Source organism: Euphorbia lathyris, chromosome 4 (assembly GCF_963576675.1).
Source record: "Euphorbia lathyris chromosome 4, ddEupLath1.1, whole genome shotgun sequence".
Lineage (NCBI taxonomy): Eukaryota > Viridiplantae > Streptophyta > Magnoliopsida > Malpighiales > Euphorbiaceae > Euphorbia > Euphorbia lathyris.
In genome coordinates this window covers 60,876,202-60,897,433 of record NC_088913.1, presented here as the reverse complement: position 1 = coordinate 60,897,433, position 21,232 = coordinate 60,876,202, and the positions used below count along the sequence as shown (strand labels likewise).

General features: G+C 32.8%; 2 protein-coding genes across 5 annotated transcripts; both read right to left on the bottom strand.

The window, feature by feature from the left end:
- Window positions 1–8,272: 8,272 nt before the first annotated feature.
- LOC136226705 (protein disulfide isomerase-like 1-3) lies at window positions 8,273–10,991 on the bottom strand. Of its 3 annotated transcripts, none has more exons than XM_066015330.1 (6): window positions 10,468–10,991; window positions 10,254–10,392; window positions 9,921–10,092; window positions 9,736–9,833; window positions 8,656–8,686; window positions 8,273–8,567 (listed from the first exon to the last, which is right to left on the bottom strand). In XM_066015330.1, the coding sequence occupies exons 1-5, from the start codon at window positions 10,983–10,985 to the stop codon at window positions 8,672–8,674; spliced, it is 942 nt and encodes a 313-aa protein (XP_065871402.1). In that variant the 5' UTR covers window positions 10,986–10,991; the 3' UTR covers window positions 8,273–8,567; window positions 8,656–8,671. The 3 variants fall into 3 exon arrangements, with proteins under 3 accessions (XP_065871402.1, XP_065871404.1, XP_065871403.1); XM_066015332.1 differs by having other exon boundaries at window positions 8,656–8,683; XM_066015331.1 differs by having other exon boundaries at window positions 8,274–8,683.
- Window positions 10,992–12,016: 1,025 nt separating this feature from the next.
- On the bottom strand, window positions 12,017–16,528 carry LOC136226704 (uncharacterized). Of its 2 annotated transcripts, XM_066015329.1 has the most exons (4): window positions 12,875–16,528; window positions 12,656–12,782; window positions 12,311–12,412; window positions 12,017–12,121 (listed from the first exon to the last, which is right to left on the bottom strand). In XM_066015329.1, the coding sequence occupies exons 1-4, from the start codon at window positions 15,640–15,642 to the stop codon at window positions 12,062–12,064; spliced, it is 3,057 nt and encodes a 1,018-aa protein (XP_065871401.1). In that variant the 5' UTR covers window positions 15,643–16,528; the 3' UTR covers window positions 12,017–12,061. The 2 variants fall into 2 exon arrangements, 1 of the variants encoding a protein (XP_065871401.1); XR_010687823.1 differs by lacking the exon at window positions 12,017–12,121 and having other exon boundaries at window positions 12,313–12,412; window positions 12,656–12,798.
- Window positions 16,529–21,232: the final 4,704 nt, after the last annotated feature.

The window sequence follows — 21,232 nt, the reverse complement described above, 5'->3', positions numbered from 1 at the left end:
AATTATTACTTTATTATTTTAGTTATTTTTAAATTTTTAATTTTTTAATAAATTATAAGATGAAATTCACTTATAAATTGTAATTTGGTGCAAAATGTTATTTAGACTCTGATTTATTTAAAATTTTAATATTTGACCACTAATTTATTATTTGATCACATTTAGACCATAAACTATTTAAATTGATGAAATTTCACTCAATTTTGATGATTCTTTGGATCAACATTTATTAGTTCATTTTTTCTCTTATTTTTTTTTTCTTTCTTTTGACAACACCTATACTTATTTTTTCTGAACTTTTTTTCATATTTGGAAACAATGTATAAACTATTATTTTGTTATTGTAGTGATTTTTAAATTTTTTATTTTTTTAATTACAAGACGAAATGCACTTATAAATTACAATTTGTAATTTGATATAAAATGTTATTTAGACTCTGATTTATTTAAAATTTTAATATTTGACCACTAATTTATCATTTGGTCACATTTGGACCATATACTATTCAAATTGATGAAATTCTATTTAATTTTGATGAAGTCTTGATAAAATTGTTTCCTTATGATATGTGATGATATTTCAACATATGGGCTTGATATGTCGTACGTTTTAAAGTTGATTTACCCAAATAATTAATGAGATTAAAACAAGAAAACAAATCTATAAACTAAAATTTATCAAGTCTAGTTATCAAAATATCATCATATGTCAATAATTCTATTAAGTTTCCATCTAAATTGGATTGAAATTTCACCAATTGGGATAGTTCAGTGGCCAAATGATAAAATTTTGGATAGATCAAAATGACAAGATTCCTTGGATCAATCGATATCCAAATAGTGATTTAAGCCTGTAATTCATAATAAATACGCGACTCCCCCAATTTTTAATCTCGAAGATAAATTCTTCTCTTTCTTTCCATAGAATCTTGCGATTAGGTTCAAGTTCAACCGTCCAAGATTAATTTCCAGAAATTAATATTTTGTCGTCTGCTTGCTTCTCGCATGACTGGTGAGAAGAAACTTTATTTTAAATATATAAAAGAAAACTCGATTTTACATGTACAAAAGCAAGAAGAATAATAATTTCTTAGCTTTATGTTATTATTATACTACTTGAATTGTAGTTAATAATTTATTAATTTTACTATTTAATATTTATTGATTTTATTAGATTTAGATATGGAAAAAAATGCACAATAAGTCTAGGGCCTCCAAAATGCTTGAGACGGCCCTGGTAAACAGGATATGTACGAATGAAGCATTATGCATGCATCTATTCGTGGTGAATAAAGCCGCATATAGTATTGTTCCTAATATACTAGATTAACAATATTTTAAATGATGAAGAGTTAATAGAAGGAACCTGGATAAGAGGTTGATTGAGGATCTAACTGAGATCCAGATTACATATGCAGTAATCTCCCACTATTAATGATGCAGCAGAATGTGAGGGTATGATTCAATAGATACTGTTTGTGGAGACAATAATACTAGTAAAGATTGGGTCATTAAGAGACATTATGGTCTTATATAATAGAACCCAAAGCAATATGAACCCAAGGCATCATTAGGAGGATATAGAATCCTGCCAGCTTTAGGATTACATGATACAAGCGGTCTATAAATAGAAGGTAGTTGTATACAATAGTGGAAAAGTAAGATTGGTAGAACTGAATAAATAGGCACCAACTATATGGGAAACCCTACGAGGTGATGACGAAGATAGAGGCAACAATTTCCAAAGGAGAAGAAGAGAATGATCGAGTATTGCATCAAGCATACGGGTAAATTTGTACAATTTCAATATTAGACATATATATGCACTTTTCTAAAAACATTGAGGGCAAATTTTAAACCTTATTCCCCAGTTAATTAATCGTGACTTTGATTTTTATTAGTTTTTTTATATTAAGACATTTTATTTATTATTTAATTATGATGTGGATTAAAAATAATTATAAGGATAAGCGGGGAAGTTCTATAATGAATCGGGTGCAATGAATTCCATTAATAAAAAATGAAATGCGTATAATCTCATTGAGAAGTAATTGGTAAAGAAAAAAGTTTTACAATTATTAGTAGTATTCACTTGGATCCTAAATAACCAAATTTGGTCATTCATCGATTAAATGTGTGTTTATTAAATTTTAGAGTAGAAATTCAAAATATTATGTTATGTTTTTATTAATAAGGTTTAATAAAGCACTGTACTAAAAAATTTCTCATAACTTTACTAGAAAAAATGATGCAGTAATTCTTTTTTAAAAAGGCAAAATTAATGAAAAGAGGTTTATGACATTCTAATATATCGATCTACGAGGCACAATCAAATTAAAAAGGAGAACAATGAAATCAGAGCATAGGTGTCCTAGCCGCTGATGCAAGGCTCGCTCTTCTGATATTAGAGCGACGTGTCTTGTATATCATTCCCCCAAACACTAACAGCCCAGCCCCTGCTATACTTCCTATCGCTATCCCCGCCTTCTGTCCGCCGTTCAATCCCCCGGAAGATCCTGAACTCCCCGATGGTGGAGGTGGAGCAATTGATGGAGAAGGAGTTGATCCTGGCGGAGGTGAAAAAGGTTCTGGTGTTGGTTCCGGCACAGGTACTGTATTTATCGGAGCCGGAACAGGTGCGCCGAGGTTTCCATCAGGAAAGGGTCCAGCTGCAAATTCGAAAAACCTTGCTTCTTTACATGTGGCTGAAACTGTGTAGTGAAGCAATAGGATGAGAAAGAAACACTGTTTTAGCTTCATTTTTTATAACCTAATTGAAAGTGTTAGCTCTTGTGGCTGATGATGAGAAACTTTATGAGGATATGAAGAAGTTTAAAATGTTTGAAGAAAAACAAGGGATCGATGAAATTGATTAAGCTAGGCACAAGAAAACAGCAAAACAACATAGTAAACGACGATCATCTAGTATATGCCGGCCTACAGCTAATAATTCCAATAAGAAAATTGCTCCAACAAGGTTGACATTCCATGGATATCTTCTTGAATTGACAAGTTTAAGATGATCATACAATTGGATTTTGATTTTTGTTCTTGCCATTTTCATGGTCTTAGTTTGTTGTTTTGTGTTTGCATGTTAAAGAGAAATCCAAGAATTTGCTTTGACATTTTTATATCATTAATACAGTGAATAATACATGTAACAAGGTTGACAACGTAAAAGTCTTTCTTGCTTTGACAAATGTTGAATAATTTTCATGCTATACCATCCACTTTTGGTTTTGCTTAATTAGTGTTGCTTGACAATCTAATAAAACATATATCAAAAGTATATCGAAAAGAAATTATTGGACCTTACTTGAAAGTAGAGATTGAAGCAGAAATTAGTAGGTAGAGCTTTTAGTTCAATCGGTTTCATAACATGGTATCGGAGCCGTTTGTTGGATCAAACGGTCGAGGATTTGAGTGCTAACAACCTTATTATTAATTTGTGGAATTAAAAACACATGATGAGTTAAAAATGACATTCTATTTTATTAGGCACGAGTAGGTTTAAATTAGAAAACAAATTTCATTTTTAAGTCACCTAAATAATGGTATAAATCTTATTAGTTTAATACTTGCAATACTACTCCATTGGATTTGATACCCGATCTAACCAAATTTTATTATTTGTTAAGAACTTACAGCAAATTCATAGTGAATTACTTTATTCAAATGTAAAAATGTTTGGGAAAGGTTATTTGCTAGCAGCTATGAAGACATCGGTGCTTCATTCCCATTGCTTATTTTATTGTACTTGGTGTCTTAAATATGATTGCATAGCTAATAAGCGTGTATTTTTACGCAGAATTGACCCTAATTATCCCTAATTATGCTATGAAATGTCCGTTTTATAAAGAGATTCTACTGAATTTTCTGTAAACGGTCACAAGTTTAATTTTGATATATTTTTTCAGTTTATGTTGTTTTTGAAACCATTGTTATGCAGTCATAAATTAGAGAATTCATTCAATAATTTCTGGAATTCACATAAATTATAGAAATTCTACAATACACAGAATAGATTTCACAAAATTCCAAATTTTTTTTGCTGAAATATGATTATGTGAATTCAAAAATTCAGGAATTCATGGAATTCCAAATTTCTTGTTGGAACATTTTAAGAAAACTAATAGTATTTGTGACACGATTTCAAAAAACACGTTGCAAATAACAAGATCATTTTTGATGCAAAATGCAAATGACCTGTCATTTGCATCGCCCAGACGAGATCATTGGTGACACACGTCGCTAATGGACTTTTTTCCACAGGTGTGTTACTTTTAGCTTGGAATTTTACTTTCTAATCCTTGCGAGTCCAAGAAGATAATGAATTATTATTTGCTTACTTTATTTGGATATTTAAACCCTAAAAATTATAATTTGTAATAAGTTTACGAATTATTATCAATAAATTGATTTTTTGAAGGGTTTTTCTATAGTCTTTCTTGTGTTTTTTTTATAGCATTTCAATTGAACAACTGTATGAAAGAAACATCAATCTCTGTTTACGTAGCTTTCATTTTTAGCTTAATTTATTTTTAACAAAATCATTTTCAACATGAATTCAAAATACAAAAAGGAGAATATATTTATTTTGATCGTTAAAGTGAACAAAAAAAATGAAGCTATACCCAAAGTTTCCTGATTGAATTTTCTTAAGCTACTTAAATATTCAAAATAAAATACTACAAACATGTTACTAAAGTTACAAATTATTAAAATTATAATACAATTATCCATGCTTGCATGTCCTATGTATGTCACATTTACCACAAAACTTGTAGTACGTATTAGCGCAACCAGTAATGCTCACTTGGACCCTGAATGACTAAATAAGATTGAATCTAACGGTGAATGACTAAAATTTAGTCATTCAAGGTGCAGGTGAACACTACTGTTAGCGCACCAGTAGTTGGTCTAAATAGATAAAGCATGTACACCAACATTTTTAGTCTCCAGCTGCATGCATCATTTTTCCCTCGGAGATGCTGTACTGTGATGTCCAGGTGAAAGGTCAGTCATAGCCACCTGAAATACCGGTTGCATAGACGCTAATCGCAACCTGAGTCTCTTATCAGAGCGGCGTTTCTTGTACATCATTCCACCACCAACCAACAAAGCAGCACCTGCAACACTTCCAACCACTATTCCAGCCTTCTTTCCCCCATTCATTCCACCTGAACCCGAAAGCGCTGAACTTTTCATCGGTGGCAGATTAGGAGGCAATGCTTGTGGTGGTTTTCCCAGAGGAAGAGGAGGAGCAACTACAGGTGCAGAATGAGGAGGAAATATTGGTGCTATAGGAGCACCTGGTGCAGCTGCAGGCATAGGAGCAGCTATTTTAGGACTTGGTGCAGAATCAAATTCGAAGAACCTTACGGGTAATGATCGATGAGAATTTGTTAAATATGTGCACTCAATAATTTGTGTAACTAAGAAACACAGAAGTTTAAGATGCATTGTCATTGTTAGATTAATTGTAAAAACTGATAAATCAGTTGTAATTTGTGGGAAGTTATAAGTAGTGCAAGTTCAAAAAGTCTAAAAAAGAAAAACAAATTTTATGATAATTTACATAGTAAATATCATCGTTATCCTCATTAATAAAATGTTTTTAACCTGTAATCTATAGTTTGGAAATTAACTTTTTTAAGTGGACACTTAGCTGCCGGCAAGTAGCTGTCCACAAACACATCCATTACGAAATTTCTATGTAATTATACCTTATATATACACTACTTTGTAATGGTAGCCCAGCCAGCTTGACAACTCAATTTGTTATTCTTGCTTTGACAAATCTTGAAATTGTTTAATAATAATAATAATAATATATATATATATATATATATATATATATATGAAATGTTTTGGATTAATTTTGCATTAATTTATTTCTGTTTTTAACATATACGGTAATAATTATTTAGTCTATAATTATAGCTAACCTAGTGCAGCTAGTGGAAATATGATAGTTTAACTATAGTAATGTTAAAATTTATATTTATCTGTGATTGGTTGTGAGCCTATATAAGATTCATGATATCTTATCTCTAGAATAAGGATAAAATTCTAGAGTGATAAAAATAGAATTAAGTTTTATCACTATCCTAATGTGTTTGAGATTGATTGTAACACTTCTAGTGTATAAGAAACCATCATTGAGCTGATAGGACTCGAAGATCACATCAATTACAAAGTTATAACATGGCAATATCATTTTATGGATTGGTCTCGAGGAATTGAAGCGGAATGTCCCGAGAAACAGTGGCGGAACCAGGACCCCGGATGACCCGGGACTCAAACATATCAGTAAAAAAAATTTAAAACGTCAAAAAAAATCAAAATTAACTGTGCGGTTGACGGTAAATTTTTAAAGTCCAGCCCGTTAGGGTTGGACAAAATTTTTTTAGCCTCCAACACATTAAAACTGTAAAAATGTTATCTTTTTTTTTAGAAACTAGAGCATTGAACTAATAGAAAATTAAACATGTTTACTTTTTTATGGTAAAGATATAATAAAAATGAATATTAAATATGTCTATTTTTTTTTAATGGTAAAGACATATTAAAAATGAATTCAAACGTGTTATTAAAATAAAAATAAAGAGTCCATTTAAATTAATTAATAATGGTAACATGTTTTTATAATCATTGAAAAATAAAATAAAAATAAATAAAAACTTTTTAATATCTACCTTTAAACATTGAAATAATACTACATATAGTCAATATAATTCTCTCCAAAATATTACCAGACACCATTACTAAAAAAAAATTTCTCAATTCTCCGGCCGCCTGCTGGGGGCTCGAGCCCCCCTAACCCCCCTGGTTCCCCCCTGCCGAGAAACCTTACAAAAGATTCACACATTACTATGCAACATAAGATATATGCTAGATATTTGTTTTCCTATCATCTAATTGTTTTTTCGAAACAATAATTTAAATTTCTGTTCTCTTAAAGATTAAGCGTAAAGTACTCTTTCTCCACAGATCTTCCTCCGAGTCTTCTTATATACTAAGGATCTTTCTACGAGTCTTCTTATCATTCATTCCACTCTTCTTCTACAATCCATCTCAATCCATCTTACTCTTCCACATATCTTCCATAATATACCATAAGGGGTCCATATAGGACCAATTTCCCCCTCATGTACATGTGGTTTTAGGATGACACAGGTCTGTCATGTTAAGAAAACTATATTTTAACCGAAAACGTAATCATAGGATGACACTATATAGTAAATTAGGTTTCTCTCTAGAGCTCGATAATTCATTTTAGCTCGAGCATCCCTCTCTTGCCTTACTCCATGGAAGCTTCTACATGCAAATCTTCATTTCTGAAATCGAAAGATAGAAATGGTAAGCTCTATTTGTTCTCTTCCTCGATCTACCAGGGTTTTATTGTTCATTTTCCTTATCTATACTGTAATAATCATCAGATTTACTCTTGCTAAAGTTGTTGAGCTGCTGGAATAAGAATGTATATGGTGCCGAGCAAGAGCTTTACATTTATTTGGAATATTGTTCATATGTCGTGTTCTTTTGGTTTTGTCATATTTCATTCTTTTTGTATTTTTACTTTGTTAGTTCACTACATTGATTTTTAGGTGAGTTTTTCTCTTAGCTACACTTGAAATTCCTTGCAGCTGGGAATATATTTAGTGGAACTATTATGGATGTGCTGAGTTAGGTAAATCTTGCTCTTTCAATTTGCAAGTATTATTAACATTAGGGGTTTTGTTTTCACTTAAGTATGAACTGATCTGGTGACTTTTATGAATTGTGTTTGGTGAATTTAGTAAATTTTAATGTTCATCGATTTTTTTTTTTTTTTTTTGTATTGGAATGGTTGTTTTTGTTGGTCTAAAACCGGTTGATAGTATAACATGCCAAAAAGCACAGATATTCATTGATTTTTTTTTTTTAATTGAATTGTTGTTGTTGTTGGTCTAAAATCGGTTTGTTGCATATATACAATCTAATGTTGATTGAATGACTAAGTACTTAATTTTATTAAATTATAAAAATGTGATCCAAAATCAGAGATAAATGTAGGGGTCGATCTCCATTGGGATCAGAAAACTCCATTGAACAATTTATAAGCATTGGAACATTTCCTGTTAGTGAATCTTAAATCCGTCACTCCACAGAATGTAATGTTTGATTTATAAAAATTTCAACAATTGAAACATAGGAAATTTTCAAAAATCAAGATTTCATGCAACATAGGTTTCTAGGAGAAATCATTACAAGAAAACATGATAAAAAAAAGAAACTAAAATGTCATTTTATGGTGTATAAACTGCACAATATCTTTCAATAATATAACTTATAAACAAAATCTAGTATTACATTTAATGCAGGAACAGCTTTGACAGGACAGGAGCATAGAAAGTTGAAAATGTTTCAGGAAACATAAAGTTCGATGAAATCAATTTAGGCAAAAGAAAACAGCTGCAATAACAATTCCAAGAAGAAAATGCTGTCCACATACTCCAACAAGATGCATATACGAGGCATTCACAATTTTAAGATAAAATCAGCATTGCCAGCTTACTCAATGACTGAAATTAACAACAAGGGATTGCATCAGAAGGTTAACACAATGTCCAATATTAGGCCATCTTATGCTCATCACAAGATATTTCTTACATTTGATTCTTGCTCATCACAATGTCTTCTGCTGAGAAAAAAGAAGTAAAATATATTAACTTATAAACACCTTTCCCTTGAAAAACTTTGCTACTTCTTTGAATACTGAGATAAACTTCAATGATTGTTCGGGTGTCAAAATCAAAAGCCATAACTAATCAAATAAACATAAAGTAAGTTCTGAATTACAAACATCTAAGAAAACAAAATATTTGCACTATGACATATATGGAATATCTTGCAGGTTTATTCGTGGTTTATAGCATAGCGGTGGAAGAGGATGTTGTTACTTGGGAACATTCTAAAACCGGGTTATATTTTGTGAAAAGTGTTTATCTTGCTTTAGTTCCTAAAAAGAATAAAGTGCCTTAGGTGGATTATTACGTGGGGTTACAGGCACATTCTTAACAGTAGCTTCTTTCTGTGGGTTTGTGCTTCGAGGTAGGTTCGCTCAGCTGTTAAGGCTAATCTAAATAAATGGAATATGTCTATTGATTCTAAATGTAGCTTTGCGGAAGGAAAGATGAAACTATTGCTCACTTATTTTTTAAGTGTCAAATGAGCACAGATATTTGGAGAAAACTTATGTATAGTTTCCATATGCCATATGATTCAATGCACATGTATAACTGGCGTAGAATTATTAGCTGGTATGTTAGAAGGGCACGAGGGAACTCTATTAATGCTGTAATTCAATGGTTAGTTCTGATTGCAGCAGTGTATTGGTTGTGGAGAGAAAGAAATGAAGTCGTTTTTAGTCAAAAGGCTTTTGATTCTCATAAAGTGCTCAACAATGTTTATTCTTGTGTTGAGGCTCAAGTACTAAGCAGGAATTGCAATTCTAGCTCTCCTTTATGTAATTGGGAGTTGTGGCATTAATGTGGGGCTGTTTTTTTTTTTTTTAAGGGTTGTTTCCCGTTTTTGTTGATGCTGTAGGTTTTTCTGAGTTGCTGGGTGTTTTATTTGTTTCTGTGGAAGGGTTTTCTCTGGGTGTAAGGCTTTTGCCTTTGTTTTAGTGTGTTTTTTGCTCCTTTTGATGATTAATACAATCTATTTTCATAAAAAAAGAAAATAGCTTGCCTGTTTCATAGGAGCATCCTCTATTGTGAAAGTGATGACTGAAGGAAGCTTATATGTAGATACGAAATCTGCTATTGCTGACATGGTGAATTGACCGTCTGCAACAGCAAGCGAAAAGTAGAAGACAATCAATCAAGTGGAAAACAAAGTTGGAATCTGAAATCCAAAATATTGATGAATCTAACCATAAACAAAATGGGTATGATTTCCACTCTCTATTTCCAAGATAACAAGTGCAGGGCATTTGATTTGCGGTTCAATATGGAACAACTTAGCCACTTCAGCATTTGCAGTTTGATAGAAGTTAACATCAGTATTCTGCTTTGCAACAGCAGCAAGCACTTCACTCTCTTCACCCTGTCAATATTCAAGGAATCAAATTTGGGGGCTTATATAACTGCACAATCAAGAAGAGCACAAATGAACAATGCTTATAAAGGATTACATTTTACAAACATGAAATCATCAACATCCCCTAAACAAATATAATGAATTTATAACAGCAAATAAAAGGATACCTGTAAAGAATGTAGGAATCCCAAAACTATTAATGAGTTTGATGCTAATACACGTTCTGCCTCATCAATCGATGTCAATAATGTCAAATTTTGAACAGAATTGTTCATTTTCTGATATACCCAATTGGCAATAGAATCCCTATAGAGGAAAATGAAATAACAATTTAATTTAATAATCAAGCAATAAAATGATAACCAAGACAGCACACCTTACCTGGTCCTGTCAAGAAGAAACTCATATTGAATCTTTTCATCTCCACCAACAAAGAAAAGCATAGTGGGATAGCCCTGAATTTGGAGCTTCCTTCCTAACCCTGCTTCTTGAGTACAATCTACCATTGCAAGAACAGCCCTGGACTTGAGGATTGTAGCAGCTGCAGCATATTCTGGTGCTAGCTTCTTGCTCCAGTAACACCATGGGGCATAGAACTTCACCATCACGTATCGGTTTTTAGCAATAAATTCAGTGAAGTTCTTCTCTGTCAATACTACCACGTCCTTTTCATCAGCCTCGAGCCGCGGATGGAGCTCCTTCCCCTCCTTTGACCTCTGCCTGTGATGTGGATTGATTGAGGCAGAAGAAACAACAGCCGTGTTGTCACTGTTGTGGTCAAAGATTGATAGAGCTTTTGCAATAAGTGTTGATGAAGAGAGAGGTGTAAAGCAGAAGATGGTGAAGAGAACGAGGATGGAAGTGCAGAAGGAGAGGAGAAGGATTCTGGGTGTGGCCATGGTTGTGGATCTTTGGAGAATCAGAGAAGAATGGAGCAGAGTTGACTTATTATGTTTAAGATTTAAGACTGTGCAGGAAGGAATGAGAAGAGTGTTTCTATTTACAGTTGACTTTTTCTTTCAAGAATTTTTTTTTTTATATGTATGTATTATGAACTATAAGAATCATCGGTTATTTTAAAAATACTTTATAATCAAATCCATGTTCTGCCTTATTCCAAGTTACTGACTTTAACACTGTCAAAATTTTGATAAGATTTTTCATTTTATAGATTTAAAAGTTAAAAGAAGTTCATCAAAGTGCTTTTAAAGAAAACGTGCAGTGAAAATGTTAATTATTTATTGGACTTTCCTACTTCTTGGCTAAATATTTGTGAATAGGTGTAATACTTTGTAAATATATGTAAGGTACAAAACCTAGCTATATATTAGTATATGGTAGGTTAATCTACAGCTGTAAGCAATTATATATTCCTAAAGACAAGACTATACAGAAGAATAGAATAGAAAAAAGATAAAGCTCCATTGTAACGGCCTGATCAAGTCATGTAGATACTGTCTGTTTGACCCAAGTCGCATTCTTTGATTTTCAGGGTTTTAAAATGCATTTATATGTATTGGAAGTGTACCTTACTAATAATATAGTCAGGTCACTCCCTCCATTTCTAATATGGAATTCATTTCATTCTACCCCATCGTCATCGTTTGGAGCCACTCCTTGCTTTGGTTTTTGGCACCACCCCCTTAGGACCGTGTTCGGGTCGTTACATACATCCTTCTAACTGTTATCATTAATAGGACTACATATATGATTGACAGAAGAAAAGATGAAGATATTGTATTCTGCATAATAGAGAAAGACTATCTGAATCATGTAAATGGGCATGTTAGCATCTCTTGGATGCCTGAAATTAATCAAGAAAGACAGAAAATTGCTTTTAAAAGACCTTTCATCATATTATATTACCTGATTCTTGTTTCTCTACACATTACCTATAAACCCAAGCAGTCAAATCATTTGACATCCAATTGGGATACACTAAGCAAAACCAGAAACTCTGGATTACAACCAAGGCTTACATGTCATTAACTTCACCAATTAGTTCTTTCCTGATCAGCTTTAAAATTTCCGAGACCTGTATACCACCATTAGTTAGAGTTACAAATTCAAACTAGGCAAATATTGTCTTGTCCGATTTCAAACGAAACACCATAAAAAGGTCCCTCATTTTTGTACAGGGAATTGTCTGTTGATATATGTGATATGATAAGGCCTTCTAAGCATGCATTTCAGAAAAAGATCAAGGAAGCAAAATTTTGCTCACCTCAAAATACTGTTGCAATGCTGGTGAATATTGATGCAATATATTGTATATCTTTTGAAGTAGGACTAAAAGTACTTCAACTTGATTCCCCAACAGATCCACCTACAAAATTTTGAGAACATCTAAAAAGTTTGTATAAAGGATCAATTTGCTCCAAAATGAACCTTTTTTTGTGCATAACAGGGTATCATCTGGTCCAATTGCTCAAAAAATGAAATTTATATGTTAATTTCGTCCTTCAATTTTGCATTTTTCGTAAAATGAACTCAATCTTACTAAAATTACACACAGGTCAAGGGTCAAAAAAGAAAATTGATACAAAATACAGAAAAAGTAGCTTAGTACCTCAGCTTCAGCCTTCCTAAGGTTTTCACATCGATTGAGGAAACCCTTTTGATAGAGCCGTATTTTCCTCCTTTGTCTAGCAACAACTTGAGCAAGTGGATTTAAGTCCCGTATTGCTCCTTCCAACCTGTAAGTACAGGGATCTGATCATGAATGCAATAGAGGAAGACTTCATAAACATATTCATGGGTATATAAAGCTCAAGGAAAAGTTAAGTACTTCATGATGTTCAGCTCTAAACTCTTTTCAACTCTGCACTTGAATTCAATAAATACTTGCAGAAATTCCATGATAGGCATAAATGAAGAATAAGATGGAGCTTGAACTTTCACCCCCCTAATTGCTTTCTTTTGAAACCAAGATGATTCCATCTCACTTTCAGAAGATGAAGGATATACCTTCTCATCAAAACTTTCTACACCTTCAACTGCTACAAGTAAACAAGATCTTAACTCATTTACTAGTGCCTTACTCATAGCCAAATGGTCCAAAGCATTCTTAACTTTGCTGCTCATAGAAGTACAAGTGCTTCTCATCTCAGATAACAACTCTCCAGAAATCTTTATTTTGTTTAAATTTTCTTGCTTCAGATGATTGAGTCCATCCTCCTTGAATTCGGAACTTTCTGTCTGAATCAAACCCTTCTCAACTTCAATGCAGTTCAATTCTGGATCGTGTTTCTGAGTCAAAAGGTCATCTTCCCAAACTTCTGGACTTCTATCTGAGTTGTTAAATGAAGTGGATTCTTCTAAGAGTTCAAAATGATTCTGAGCTGCAGCTTCTCTGCATCCAAAACTAGCTTCCTTCACAGACTCAGAAACAACAAGCAGGAAAACTTCTTCCTTGATGAGACTCTCAAAATTATGATTATCTATCTCCTTCTTCCACCCTCTGTACGTTTCCCTGAAAAGAACTTTGCATATATCCTCCTCAATTGAGTGTTCCAAACACTGAAATCCGAAGCTATAAATACAATTCGTTGAATTCTTTGCCTCATCAGGTTTGCCTAGTAACCTATTACTGGAGTTTATCATATCTTTGAGGCTCTCTTCTAAGGCAATCTGATATATCTTTTCCCCAATTAGTCTCTCGGTATCTGGTGTTTCAATAACCTCTTTCCATTCCTTGTGCAGTTCACCGAAGAGGGACGTATAAACTTCCTCCCTCAATTTCGTCTCCAAAATCAACTCTTTCAATTTGGTTATTATGTGATCAGTAGTTTCAGTTATATCCCTTAAACACCCTCGAGAGGCAATTTGATGTATCTCTTCCCTAACAAGATATTCAGTATCATATCTTCCAACTATTTCATTCCATTCCTTGCATATTTCTGCAAAATAGACCTTTGATATTTCCTCCCTTAGTTCTCCTGCTAGATTTTTGTCTTCCAAACTATAGATTTGAGCACAAAAATCCTTCACTACCTGTTTAAACACCATGTACTGTATCTCTTCTCTAATCTGAATATCAAGTTTATCACTTTCCATTTGGTCATTCCACTTGTTGACCATTTTCACCTTCTCCTTATTGCTAGAATCACTTACGAGTCCTTTTAAAAGTGTAGCACAAGTCTTTTTCATTATCAGGGTCTGAAGACTTGCTTCCTCCTCTTCTTTCAGTATCTTCATTTCACCCTGAAATGCTTCATATACTTTTTCAGAAATTGAAGTTTTATTCATCCTCTCTTGGCTGTATTTCAACTTACCAATCTGACATTGCTTGTCTTGTTTCTTGTGGAACTTGTACAACGTTCTGCTCAAAGAACCTTCCTCCTTTCCGTCGACTTTAATATGGTGGTTGAAAGTTTTATCAAAATTTTCATTCTGATCAATTAATCTTCCCATTCTTGTAATCACATCTTGCATCCTTTTTTTTGCACTGGCTGCATCCTCCTCTCCCCAAGGGTATGAACACCTCTTTTCCCCCATAATTTCTCGCTTTTCCCAGTTCACCTCTTTGCTTTTTTTCTTGATAATGGATTCGTGATTCTTTATCATTTTAGCAACCAAGTTCCCACCATCATCTTCTTCAGTTTCGTCATCGGACTGATTCTGTTCATTATTTTCATCTGAAGAAGATTTTCCTATTGCCTTTGAAGAAATGATCTTTCCCTCATGATTACTTTCAGATAAGCAAAGATTAAGCAGTTCATCATGCAAGAATCTAATTTCCCTCATTGAATCTGACCAATGTTCAGAAATTTGGTGAATTTCTGATTGGAAATCTCTCATAAATCCTTTTATCAGAATAGATAATGCATCCTTCTCAACTGTCCACATCCATTGATGCTCTACAGGCTCCATTTCAGACGAGAAAATTGCACTCTGCATCTTTCCAAAAGCAATATCCATAGTTTCTTTTAAGATGTCAATGTCTATCCCCATTAGCTCAATATCGAAGCTGTCACAGCTTCTGTTTCTCCTTCTATCTAACGACTTACTTTCAGGTTCAAGTTTTTGTTTGATACTCCACACCTGCTGTTCTACAGAATGTTTCAGCCCAGAAAAATCCTCATCCCTTTCTTCAACTACGCCTACCTGATTTCCATGACTGAGTTCTTCATCATCTCCAGCTCCTGCGCGCAAAAAATCCAATTCCTTTTCCTTGATTTCCAGTACCTTTTTGAGCTTTAGCTCGTTTTCAAGCGTACGAGTTAATTCTTTATCCTTTTCTGAAATAGCGAACTCAGCATCTTTGAGGCGTCGGAGGAGACGATCTCTGATTTCTGCCAAGTCTCGTAACACCTCTTCGTCGCTGCTCTCAAAACTGCTGTCCGATTCTTCTTGAAGAAACTTCAAACAGCCTTCCAATTGCATCACTGCTAGCTCGTAAAACATGGATATGGCTGTCAAACACTCAATAGGACCTTCTCTTCTCTGTGCTCGATCGTGTGCTTTGTCCATTGCACGGTTCAAAATCAACATCATTGTTGAATCTGCCAAAGAGATTCTGTACTTACTACCCTCTCTTCCAAATACTTCATCCATTTCTACAGTTGTGAAACAAGAACAAAAGCTATAATTTTGATGCTGAAATTGCAGTCGTGTAAGAAATGTAAGATCAAAACCTGCAAAGAAAGAAGCTTAAAGCATAACAGCATTTGTCAAGTGTAAGGATTTACGCATGCCAATAAACAAGTAAGATGATATGCGCTAATTTTGCTTCAAAAGTGGATCATCCAACTGATTCTATTCTATATTTGGATAATCAATACTCTGCTCCTCTATCTATGCTCCATTCCATTCTTGGAATCAGTAACAGATTTTGGGATCACATTTACAACTGAAAATCTGACATCATCCTCACTCAACTATGCCCAGGCTTGCATTGATATCGAGAAAAACAGGCATGTATTATTCAAAAGAATCCACTTAGGCATTTTAACGAACAGGTAGCCTAAATTACACTAAAACATAAAAAAGCAAGCATTTTGATGGCATGACACACCCATTTAATGGCATTGCACGCACCCAATTAATTCACAATTGTTGTTCTCAACTCCAATTATTCCATGTCTTCTCTGATCTTCGCAACTATCTAGATCCCAAATATGGTCATACCTAGGCTAAGCTTTTTGTCAAATATATATATTGAAAAGTGCTGAGCTGATGATAAATTTAGCACCAAGATTGAACCAGTAGAAGAGACGCTCAAGTATTTCAGAGTAGAAAAAGATTAAAGTGTTTTCTAAATTGGAAACTCTCGATTAGAAATGGATTCAGAATCCCATTTAAAAAGAAAAATAAAAAAAAGAATTGCGTTTCAGCTCTAATTAGAAAACAATTCCTTCCCTAGAAAAAAAAAAAAAAACAATTCCCAATTAGATTGCTTTCCGGGAAGACTACATTCTCTATTTTTGTGGTAGTGGTTCAATTGTTCTTTGTAGTTCTCTTATCTGCACCTTCTTGATTTGAAGCTAATAAAAGTCATTCTGAACTTTTTTTCCTCTATCAGTGATAAAGAGCCGAACCGAGATTGGGATTGGTAGATTTGGAAGTGTATTATTAAACCTAGCCACCATTTCCTACCCCCTAACCCCGTGAAAAGATGAAATTGTCCTTTCAACAAATTCACTCATCTTCTTAAAATTTCAAATACTCTCCAAAACATATTCTTAAAATTTCAAATACTCTCCAAAACATAAAACTCTCTGAAATCTAACCCGGACTAATTTGGTAAAGAAAAAACATGGGAAATGACTAATGATACATAATTTTGTTCAAAAATATGTTTTATCTACGATTGTTATAAGTAAAATCGAATGATTTTTTAAAAATAAAATTTTCGGTGTCGGGACATGTGAATAATATGCCTCCACCACAGGTGGGGCGTGATGTTCATACGCCCCACCTGTGGTGGAGGCATATTCTTCACATGCCTACGTGAATTTTTTTTTTCTAATTTTACATTTTAATTATTATTATTCTAAACAATTATAAATACTATAATTATTCTAAAAAATTGTAAATATTATTTTGAGATTAATATTTATAAATTCGGTGAATTTTTAAAATTTTTTACTCTAATTCGTACAAAAGACAGTATATTTTTAATATTTTTTTCTTATTTCTTTCACATCCCAACATATGTTTGTGATTTGCTACTGATAAAATAACGCATGTGTGATGTGTAGATGACAAGATTCATGACCGAGAAAATAGTTTGATGAATTATTTCTCAAATTGACCCAATTTATCAACGTTAAGGGTAAAATTGCTCTTGGCTTCCAACATTAGGAATAATTTTTTTTTCTAATTTTACATTTTAATTATTATTATTCTAAACAATTATAAATACTATAATTATTCTAACAAATTGTAAATATTATTTGGAGATTAATATTTATAAATTCGTTGAATTTTTTAAATTTTTCACTCTAATTCGTACAAAGACGGTATATTTTTAATTTTTTTTCTTATTTTTTCACATCCCAACATATGTTTGTGATTTGTTACTGACAAAATAACGCATGTGTGAAGTGTAGATGACAAGATTCATGACCGAGAAAATGGTTTGATGAATTATTTCTCAAATTGACCCAATTTATCAACGTTAGGGGTAAAATTGCTCTTGGCTTCCAACATTAGGGATAAAATTGTACCATTTTAGACGTTACGGGTAAAATTGCTCCTGATCCAAAACGTTAGGGGTATTCATGCACCTTAACCCTAAAAACAATAAGTTCTAAACAATTTTAAATATTAAAAAATTACAACAAGTCAATTCGTCCGGTTCCATGGAATAATAATAATTAAAATGTAAAATTGGAAAAATAAATTCACACGTGAGCATGTGAATAGTCTTTCTTAAATCTATCACACATCGATTCATTGAGGAATGGAACCGGACGAATTGGCTTGTTGTAATTTGTTAATATTTAGAATTTTTTTAGAACTTATTATTTTTAACACATGTTTGATACTTAATGTATATTATTTAATTATAATATTAATAATTATAATTCAAATTATAATGTTAATAATTATAATATTTAGAATTTTTTAGAATAATTATAATATTTATAATTATTTAGAATAATAATAATTAAAATGTAAAATTGGAAAAAAAAAATCACACGTGGGAATGTGAACATCACGCCTCACATTATTTAATTATAATGTTAATAATTATAATTCAAATTATAATGTTAATAATTATAATATTTAGAATTTTTTAGAATAATAATAATTAAAATCTAAAATTGAAAAAAACAAATCACACGTGGTGGGGCATGTGAACATCACGCCTCACCACGTGGGGCTATGCTGGCCACAAAAATTCTTTCCATTCCCAAAAGCGATGATTGAACCCTGGACCTTTGGTTAAGGGAGGAAGAGCCTTTACCGCTCTACCACCACAACCCCATGGTTATTTAGGCATAGAATAGTTAACACATAGCTTATATATAAATTTAAAAAAAAAAAAAAAAAAATTCTAATAATATACTCACACAATCACATGTTATGACCAAACTCTAAAACTACTAGTAATTATTGATTATTAGAGATTGTCGGTGTGGTTATGTATGGACGGTAGTTCTTAATGCTATTGACGGGAATGACAACGTAGGGAAAGAGAACTTAGGAGCAGATTAGTCTTTAGGGTTTGTATTTTTGAACTTTAAATCTAAAGTCTCAAAGCAATCATTAAATATTTTATAGACCTTGTTGAGTTGTGACTAATTAAGAGTTAGATTCGATGACTAATTACTAATTTTGTTTCTTTGTCTATGTCATCAATTATTTTATTTTAAATTAAAAATTAATAAAAATATATATTGTAATTAAAAAGTAATCGAAGTTGTTCAGGAGCTTTCGAACTTGAATACGTCAGACAATCGTCTGAACGACTGAGCAAGCCAATTTTTTATAACATTATGGATCTTATTTACTTCAGCTATGTGACTGCTTGCCTTCAGTCGTATAACTGATTCTCCTTAGCTTTAGCGATAAGTGTTGGTGCCCTGACGAACGAAGTTGGTAAAGCCAGAGTGGAGGGTTGTTGTTGTGCGGAAATTTGGGCCCTCATGATTTCCCAAATCTTTCGGTTGTCCATTTAGAGAACCTGGTGTTGGTAGACAAGCTTCATTTGTGTTGATGTCTGAACTATTTGAGCGGTTTGGAAACTCTTTATCATATTGATAAGTTGGTTTAGTGGATTCTTCGTCAAAATTGATTTATGTTAGAATGGGGTCCAAATTATGCGACTGTATTACTAGATGGTAGAGGCTGAGTTGGTATAAGCAACACTATAGGGGACAAGGACTACGTTGGCATTGGATCTTTACCACCCCTGGGTCAGTAGTCTGAACTGACTTAAGCGATCCACCCTCGTCCACTAGGGACAGGAGAGTCGGGCATTCGTCCTTCGTGAAGGGAGGCATATGTCTCCATAAAGGGGAACTATATGGATGGACATTATGGGCCAAAGTTGTTGGACTTGGATAGAGGGGGAGCTAGTGCTGGCAATCAACTATCACCTTGATCGGCGTATGGGTTGCTTGCGAATAGGCAATTACTGTGTTTGACAAAGTAACAGTGAGATGGATGATTTTCAAGAATGAGAAATTGAGTCGTGTGTTACTCCACGCTTATGGGATTTCCGGCTATCATCTTTTTGTCTTTCTTCTCTATATACATTCCGACAATCAAGTTAGTATAGAGACATGTGGTGAGCAAAGAATCTAGAGAGAGAAGAATTGAGGATCCTTTTCCATTAATTAAGTCCTCCTAAAATAGAGGTTGATCAATGGGCTAAATGACTAGAGTGCCTTTGGGTGCTTTGAGCTAGCAAACGCTCTGTTGGGTAAAGGTAAAGATTTGAAACTATGGGTTTGGATCATGGAACCATATTCCTTGTTAGTGTCCATATGGATATAATTTATGCTTGTTTTTTTTTTTTTTTTGAAAAATATTCTGCAAGAAAATAAGTGGTAAGTCAATGGAAAATGAATGAAGAAATAAAGGAAAATGTTTTACCATTTTCAAAAAGGTAAAACATTTTCCCCAAAACAAACGCCTTTAGAGAAAAATGAGGAAAATATTAAAAAATGTAAAAATACAAAAAAAAATATGAAATATGAAAAACATGAATAACATGAAAACGTTACAAAATACGAGAATATGAAAAAAACCACAAAAACATGAAAATGTGAGCAAACACGAAAAACACAAAAACGAAAAAAAAGCAAACACTTGAAAAAGCACAAACCATGAACAACAAAAGTGACAAAACACGAAATATACAAAAAAAAACACGAAAACGTGAAAAAATACGAAAACGCGAAAAATGCTAAAACACAAAAATGTGACAATACGTGAATAACACGAAAAAGTAACAAAATGCGAAAAATAAAAAACGCAAAAAAAAAGAAAAAAACCGAAAAACTAAACGTGAAAAAATGAAAAAAAAAAACACAATAACGTTAATAACACGAGAAAACATACAATTTATAGTATTAGATTTGAGGGTAATGTTGTTTTTTGAATGAAAAATTATATACTCTATTTCATCTTATTCCAGCAACCAAACATATGAATAGTTATTCCTAAGGAATATCAATTCTATTCCATTCCACGTTGCGAACCAAACGACAGCTTACAGTTTATATGTGTTTTTTATGCTTAATTAATTTGTGCTTAATACATGTGAATCTCTTTTTTGTGTTTTATATATACAATTAAAAATAAAAAAAATATAGAAAATCTATATTTAGTGGTTGGAAAATATTTTCCAGTGTTGTTGGCAAACACAGAAAAATATTTTATTTTCCTTCATAAAAAATTGGCAAGGGAAGGCTTGCCCCAGTACACCCTTGTGGTGGGACCTCCCCGGACCCTCGCTTAGCGTGGACGCGTAATGCACTGGGCCGCTCTATAAAATTTTCCACAACACAATATTTTCCTCCAAACAAACATGATCTTAATGTAAAGTTCAATTCCTTTTATTTTACGTTTTGAAAAAACAAGCAAAGTTCAGTGTTCATAAGTGTAATTAACCATTTCAACTTATATTTAATTTGAATTTGAAACAAACAGGGAATGTATAGTTATATGAAGTTTTGAAGTCCAAGTAGGA

Coding starts and splice junctions, on each gene's coding strand:
- LOC136226705 (XM_066015330.1), bottom strand. CDS start 10,985: ATGGCCACACCCAGAATCCTTCTCCTCTCCTTCTGCACTTCCATCCTC. Junction 10,393..10,467: donor TTTCTTCTTGACAGGACCAG/GTAAGGTGTGCT, acceptor TTTCCTCTATAG/GGATTCTATTGCCAATTGGG. Junction 9,834..9,920: donor TCATACCCATTTTGTTTATG/GTTAGATTCATC, acceptor TTGCTGTTGCAG/ACGGTCAATTCACCATGTCA.
- LOC136226704 (XM_066015329.1), bottom strand. CDS start 15,642: ATGGATGAAGTATTTGGAAGAGAGGGTAGTAAGTACAGAATCTCTTTG. Junction 12,413..12,655: donor TTAGGAAGGCTGAAGCTGAG/GTACTAAGCTAC, acceptor AAAATTTTGTAG/GTGGATCTGTTGGGGAATCA. Junction 12,122..12,310: donor CATTGCAACAGTATTTTGAG/GTGAGCAAAATT, acceptor GGTGGTATACAG/GTCTCGGAAATTTTAAAGCT.